General features: G+C 33.4%; 1 protein-coding gene across 1 annotated transcript; it reads right to left on the reverse strand.

Moving 5' to 3' along the window:
• Positions 1 to 247: 247 nt before the first annotated feature.
• Positions 248 to 4,670, reverse strand: LOC105119255 (uncharacterized). The gene is made up of 7 exons (XM_011017380.1): positions 4,077 to 4,670; positions 3,720 to 3,860; positions 3,254 to 3,619; positions 2,290 to 2,532; positions 1,715 to 1,807; positions 766 to 966; positions 248 to 667 (listed from the first exon to the last, which is right to left on the reverse strand). The coding sequence occupies exons 1-7, from the start codon at positions 4,440 to 4,442 to the stop codon at positions 455 to 457; spliced, it is 1,623 nt and encodes a 540-aa protein (XP_011015682.1). The 5' UTR covers positions 4,443 to 4,670; the 3' UTR covers positions 248 to 454.
• Between the last annotated feature and the right edge of the window lie 3,065 nt (positions 4,671 to 7,735).

Here is a 7,735-nt window from a genome sequence, read left to right on the forward strand (position 1 = left end):
TTTGATGATATTAAGTTATTAAGTTAATGTTTGATTAAGTAAAATAAAATTTTATTTTATTAATTCAACCCGTTTAAAATTTTTAAGGATCCAATTTTAAACTAAAAAACGAAAAGAAGAAAAAATCTCCATCCCTAGAACCAGTATTTCTACAAAACAAGGAGAAGCAAGTATAGATACGTCCAAATCAACCATTAGTAGCTTCGCTTCTAGCTACGTTCTGAATCCCTTTAATACCCAGGAGAAATTAAAAACAGCAATCCAGAGCATGCTAATAATGTCTTATGTACATGAACTGAAATATTTTTAGTCAGAAATGGGAAAGAACACGTGGCACTTACATATTCTATAACTGTTTTTGAAGGCCAAGTTTGTGGCTTCAAAGATTACAGGCAACAAGTTTAAAGCACAGCATTAAGAGAATCTTCCGAATAGTAAATAAGTTAGACTGGAACTAACATTGAATGGGCCTCTCATAAACAGGAGGTAAAGATGGGCAGTTCTCATTCATGTTGGCATATGGCTCTACGCTGTTATACTCCGGCAACTCCATCTGATACTCGCCAAGAATCTGGCAGAACGGGAGCTGAACATTCCCATTGTTGCACCACCTTGGCAAACGTGTTTGGTTGTTTTCGAAAATCTTAAGCATGTATGCATCGCGAATCTGTGAGCAGCAATGGGACATATCACTTAACATGTCGAAAGTTAAAGAGAGAAATGTGATGAAGATCAAGTAGAATAAAAAAAGCACTTCTAACTTACAGTAAATTCAGTTACTTGAACAGAGCTGGAAACTGGACCAAATACTCCAGCAGCCTTATACATTGCAAGAATAAAAGCAACACAAGTTGTTGATTGCCCATCACTATAAACCCATTCATCGTGTTCTGGAACAGTAAGTAATTCATCAAAGGCTATGCCGCGCCTTTCTGTCTCACCTAAAATCCCATACAGGTCCAAATCCTGAAAGAAATACCAGGTGAACGCCAAAAGTTGATTACCGAACAAGTATGCTTTAGGTGCACAGCATTTCTATCGCAAAGTATGCCTGTGCTCATTCATTATAAACCAAAAGGTTCAAAATCTGTGGACTCAGTTCAAACATGCACAAGGATTGGAATCTATGTACTTCGATTAGTTTCCTCCATCTGACCTCAAGATTTCTGTATCACTATATGATTATAAAACTAAATGATAAGAAATTGAAAACATGCAAGTATGCAACAAATATAGATTCATTTTTGCAATTGGTTCAACAAAGAAGAAAGATAATAAGAGTTGGAACACCATGAGTTTTTCTTTGATCAGTAAAATTTGGAAAGAAAGCTAACACAATACCATAAACAAAGCTTCAGTCTATGCTTTGATTGGTTGAATTGATTTATTTATTCTGGTTCTTATCATTTTAGTTATCATCACAATTAAAGAGTGCCATATGGATATTTGGTTGCCTTATCAAACAATATTCTCCCAAACAAGATGAAGCAACATTCATGAGATTGTAGAAGCTGTCTAATACGGATAAATAAACACAAGCAAATAGTTTTTTTTTTCCTCACCCATAAATTAATTGATTAAATTAGTCGTTTCACCATATTTGCTGTTGGCTTAAAGCATAACCATCGTAAAACAAGAATAATAGGTTTATTTGGAATTAATCACACAAACTGAAGAACTAGGACAACTACAGATCAGGAACGAAGGGCAATACCTCAGTTCCAAGCCGTTTATTTAGAGCTTCATTCCACATATTTGCAGCATATGCTGGCTGCACACGAGTCCACATAGACATGACAGAAATGACCTGAAATAAGGTTCAACTCCTTAAATGACACATGTACTAAATCTGATTCCTGTAGAAAGATGAATCATTGCAAAAATATTCTCCCTCTTCCAGAAGGAAAATCAGTGGTCATATGACATTCATCTTTGAATTTCAGTATGTTAGCAAACTTTTGCTTCAAACAACATATCAACTACTCCAATTTAAATTTTATATATCAGCACAGCCTTCAGTTCAAATGCTACTTCAAAGTATGCAAATATGTATATACAACCACTCAACACACAGCCATAAGCATGTAAACATGAATTCATGACTGCGCACAAACAATAACCATATGACTGTCATGAAATTAATGTGCTGCCATAGGAAGTATACCACTGCTGGCAACAGAAAAGACCAACCCAGGCAGTAAGCCAGCACTCTTATTGTGCAGCATGCATCTCATGTAGAATGCAATTCCAGGAGACATATTTGTGTATGTGTATATAAGAGATCTATACCAAGTGAGCATCAAGAGGGGGTGGGTAATTATCAGCTATTGTGTCAATCCAACTAAATATCATATTGTGATAACCGTATGGCTTGCCAGACATGCTTCGAGCATATTCCCAAGCCGCAGTCGAGTTGAACTTTGCACGCACATCTGGATGTAAAGGAAGCAAAGCTATCTGTGGATTAGAACTATCCTTTAGTGACAACTCCCACCACTCCTCCCATGGGATTACCACTATAATCTCTTCACCCTGCCAAGTCATATGAGAACATGCTGTAAGGAGAAAATATTTTTCAAACAGCTAGGAAAATGGTTTGGTATAATATTATATTTCTGAACACCCAAAATCCATTCAATACCATATTTGTATGGTACCTTAGACAGTTTTCTATGCGATGCTTCTATATTTAAACATTGTTACTTTTGAGCACACAGACCTACCATATTTGTACAAATTCCATAACTAAAAATGCAACATGGTTTCCAAGTGACAACCCCATACCTCAAGAAGAAAACTCAACTTTTTCTTCCAGAAGGATAACATTCAAAAATTTTACTTGCTTCTGGCAGGCTGAAACATTAATTCAACTATGCAAATCTGAGATTGTATCAAAGCATCTACAGAATAGTGCTTCTGTGTGCCTAAAAGTGGTACATTTAAGAACATGTTCAACAATAACAACAGAAATAAAGAAGGTACAACCATATTTTCCAAACAGCATTCTCCATTTTTCTAACTAAAAATTCAGTTATATTTTCCTCGTATATAAAACCATGATTCCCCTTCTAGCCACACAAATGAAAAGGCTAGTGTTCAAGAGAAACAAAAGCAAAAGCAAAATCACAAGTTTTTAAGAAGATATCATTGACTTGTGAACATGATAAAAACCAGACATTTCAAACAACCTTATGATAGCTTATTCATACTTTTTTCTTCATCTAATCAGCATTCTATTTGATTTAGCACATACTTTTTCATTCTCATGTCCTGATTCACCAACCCAAAGATTCCCCAGTTCATCCTTCAAGCAAACTGCCGTGTGACCAGCAAATGCACCAGTCACCCATTTCTCCAATGTCTCAAATCCACCCCACCGACCACGAATCTTGGAGACTGCCAAAAAGTCACCAGAATGAACATCATCTGGATTAATGGTTGTGCGCCAAGGCTTAGGTCGTTTCTCAAATGTAGCACCCATGTGCTTTGTGAGGAAAGCTAAGTTAGCATTCTGACCCCACACTGTATTAGAAAACAGAGGCAAGACATCAATTAAAGAAAGCAAGGTCCCCAGCATTCCAGACGGCATGAGAAATACAGAGACACCGTGCTGCTTCACCTGCTCAACCATAAATTTGCATTTTAACTCACCTCTTATGCAGTGAAGTTACCAAAGCTAATAAAATTCCAAAATAGAAACAAGTAATAAATCACATTACATATTCCATCTCAGCAGCTTCTTCCCACGAATCAAATTTCAATGTGTGTTCCCGTGCAGAAAAGTAGTAATCCCAAGTAACTCTGTATGGCGTTGCAAAAACATACAAATCCATACATGTCCAGCTATGCGCCGCAGATGTCTGTAAAGAGAATACAGGTAGGTTAAGCTACATTAAGATATGATCATGCTACTGACTTCATTTCCAAGAGTAAACAAACATGCTACAAACTTAACAAACACAAAGCCCTATTATTTTTATTTTCCTCAATTCATTCCATTAAAAGCCTTAGAATTAATTAATTAATTATAGCAAACAAACATCGAAATCAATCAATTAATCAAACGAGAAAAAGACCTTGAGACGGAGAAGGCCGCCGCCCAAGGCAGGATCGTGATCGGAATCAGCGAGGGAGAAGTCGAGGCGAGCTTCGTTGTCGTAAAAGCAAGCTCCTTTCCACTGAAGAGTTCCATTATCAGGAGAAACAGATCCAACAAAATAAGGCAATAAATCAACGGCGCTGTGGAGATTGTTCAAAACCGGCCACGATATCTGGTGAGGCAGCACCGGAAGCACATCCTTAACCCTAAAAGGTACCTTGAAAGCCTCAACATAATAATTATTATTATTATTGTTCGAACCAAAATCTCCTCCTAAAAATAATAATAATAGGATTAAAAATTTCAGCAATTTAATCGTTGGATGATAGAATAATTTAGACATAAGATTGGATTTGGGTTTGGATTAAATTGCAAAGAGAGAAAGAGATTAATTACTGTTATTATTTTTCGTTAAGGATTATTGATAGAGGAGATTTTGGTTATGATCGATCCATTCTGTGTGTGGGTGAGGAAATTGATCTTTGATTGACTTTTTGTTGTTGACGTTGACGACGAGGGAGAGGGAGAGACCACTCCCTTGTTGAGGACTTCGAAATTGGAATGGAATTTGAGTACGTGGCAGATTTACAGCTCGACTTCCTCCTGTCTCATTATCCTGTTGATAATCTAAAATCTTTCTTCTTCTTTTGTTTCAACTTTTTTAAGTTTATTACTAATTATTTCAATTGCCCTCCGCGGCATGTTTTTTTAAAACGAAAATTGAATATGCATGTTTTTTTATTAAAAAAATCTTACATATAAATAAAATATGTATATATATATATATATATTTAATTAAATAAATTAAAATTATCTATATTAATAAATAAATCATTAATGATTATTGACACGACCAAAATATTGATATCTTCTTCCAAGTGCAGGAGTGTCAAAGTAATAAATAACCTGACAAGACCGATGTCGAACCACACGGAGGTTAATTATATAAATTATAGATAACAATAATATAACAACAATAACAACAACAACAACAACAATAACAATAGTAACAATAATAATAATAACAAAGAAGAAGAAGAAGAAGTTGATAAGAACTTTGAGATGAAAGATTAACGTAATGATTAAACAATGATAACAACCAATGTCAAGGTTAGAGGATCCATTAATGGCATGTCAAACAAGTATAGTATAAACTCTTATTATTCAATTATAAATCACACATAAAGAAAGTTCCAATAAAATTATAAATTGTTAACATATTTACATTAGTTTTCTTATTTGAATAATGTTAATACTTGTAAATATTATTAGACATTTATAATTACAACTTATGTTAACAACAAATCAAGTTCTTTTCATAGCTTAGGTGTTAGTTATACCATACAATATGAGCTATGAAAGTGTTAAGTATTTGTTCTACCAAGTGTTATACAACATAAATCTAGATTAGTCATTTAACAAGCAAAGTATTAAAGAGTAAATCAGATAACAAATACAAAACATGTTAGTATCAAACATTAAAGTCCATGTTAAGTTTACACTAATTCTTATACCATTAGTGTAACCTTTTCACCTTGACATAATAAACTTAGCTAAACATAATGAATGAAAGAAAAAAAAATAAACAAAATAAGAACATAAATAAGATAAAAGTTAACTAAATAAAGGAAAAGAAATGAAAGGTATAAACTTGATATTAATGAAAGCAAAACTTAAACATTACAAAATACAAAGAGAGAAAGTAAGAGCATGATCTTGATTTGAAAATCAAAATGCCTAAATGCATAGCAAATGCCTCCTTTTACAGGCCAAAATTAGGAACTATTAATTTAATGACTAATTGATGAGTGGGAGCTCGCAAACAAAGGTAACAAATTTAGATTTGATTATTGGAAAACAAAAAAAATCATATAAAAAAAATCAATTGGTTGGTTTTATTGCCTAAAAAAAATTAACCTCAACTTTTCAAATATTGAACTGTGGAATGGACTACTAATTGTTGGATTTTGATTGGGTCAACCATTTTTCTTTTGATGTTTATTCTAATTAGTTTATAATATTTATTGTTTATATTATAAAGCTGGTTTTATCAACTCAACCATTTTTCTTTTGATGTTTATTCTAATTAGTTTATAACATTTATTGTTTATATTATAAAGCTGGTTTTATCGCCTCTTGTTTATTTTATTTTATCTTATTGTATTGTTGTGATTATTTTTCTTTTGAAGTACTTGGCTGGTATTACCGCCTTTGTTTATTTTATTTTTTGTTCTTCTGTTGTGATTATTTTTCTTATATTTATTATATGAAGTACTTGGTTGGTATTATTGCCTCTTTATTCATGCTTGTTGTAATTATCTTTTAATGTTTATTATTGTTAATATTTCTTATTAGTTGGAGTGTGAATTTTCTAATTTGTTGTATTTTTATTTTTGAGCTATTACTTTATCTTTTACGTTTCATTTACTTTTATTTGCAATCTTTGTATTCTTTTTCCTTTCTTTTCATATTCATATAATTGTTATTTTATTTTTTTTATCATAGCTAATGTTGAAGATGTAAAGGGTGAAGGGAGTGTTCAAGGGAATGGACCTCCATATTTCAATGATCAACCTAATTTTCAAACTCTTAGAGAGTATCTTCACCCAGCTAGACAAAGTACACCTTCGTATATTATCTTACATCTTAACTAACAAGCTTTTAATTTGAAACTGAGCATGATCCAACTTCTTCCCACATATCATGGTATGGATTCTGAAAATCCATGTATACACATTAAGGACTTTGAAGAGGTATATAATACTTTTATTGATAGAACATGCACCAAAAAAACTATTCAGCTTAAATTATTCTCATTCTCTCTAAAGGATAAAGCCAAGCTTTGGCTAAACTCCCCACATCCTAGGTCTATAGGTGCATGAAGGGAAATGCAAGCTGAAGTTTTGAAAAAATACTTCCCCACTCATAGGACGACAGCCTTACAACGTTAAATAATGAATTTTTCTTGTAGTTCAAATGAGTCATTTTACCAAGCTTGGGAAAGGTTCAAAGACTTGTTAAATGCATGCCCCCACCATGATTTTGAGATGTGGAGGTTATTGAGTTTCTTCTACAACTCTTTTACTACAGATTTTAAAAAGCTAATGTCAACCATGTGTAATAGTGAGTTTTATGACAATCAACCAAGTGAAGCCTTTGATTTTTTTAATTAATTGGCTAAAAACACAAAGTAATGGGAGACCTCTCTCCCACTTCATGTTGAGTCTAGAAACACCATTTCTCATTTAAGTGGTAAGTTCCAATTGAAAGATACTGATGACCTCAGTGCTAGATTAGCCCCATTGACTAAGAAAGTAGAGTCTCTTGAGCTTAAAAAGGTGTATGTCATAAGTAAACAACAAAAGGAGAATTGTATTGTGTGTGAGAGTAAAGGGCATATGACAACTGAGTGTCCTACCATTCCAGCCTTTAAGGAAGTACTATATAGCCAAACTTCTGATTCAAGTAATGTTAGAAAGCCTTTTTCAAACTAAATAGTCAATCCTTATTCTGATACCTATAATCCTGGATGGAGGAACCACCCAAATTTTGGATGGAGAAATGAGGGCTTTTTAATACTTTAAACATTTCAACCTCCACCTCAACCGTTTCATGCTCCCACATATAACACATACC

Source organism: Populus euphratica, unplaced genomic scaffold (genome assembly GCF_000495115.2).
Source record: "Populus euphratica unplaced genomic scaffold, PopEup_1.0 scaffold2688.1, whole genome shotgun sequence".
NCBI classification, from domain to species: domain Eukaryota; kingdom Viridiplantae; phylum Streptophyta; class Magnoliopsida; order Malpighiales; family Salicaceae; genus Populus; species Populus euphratica.

What these genes read in the sequence shown, in the direction of transcription:
- LOC105119255 (XM_011017380.1), bottom strand. Translation starts at nt 4,442, where the DNA reads ATGTCTAAATTATTCTATCATCCAACGATTAAATTGCTGAAATTTTTA. An exon ending in GCGGCCTTCTCCGTCTCAAG is followed by an intron (nt 3,861 to 4,076) that starts GTCTTTTTCTCG and finishes TTCTCTTTACAG; the next exon opens with ACATCTGCGGCGCATAGCTG. An exon ending in CAGGACATGAGAATGAAAAA is followed by an intron (nt 2,533 to 3,253) that starts GTATGTGCTAAA and finishes ATGACTTGGCAG; the next exon opens with GGTGAAGAGATTATAGTGGT.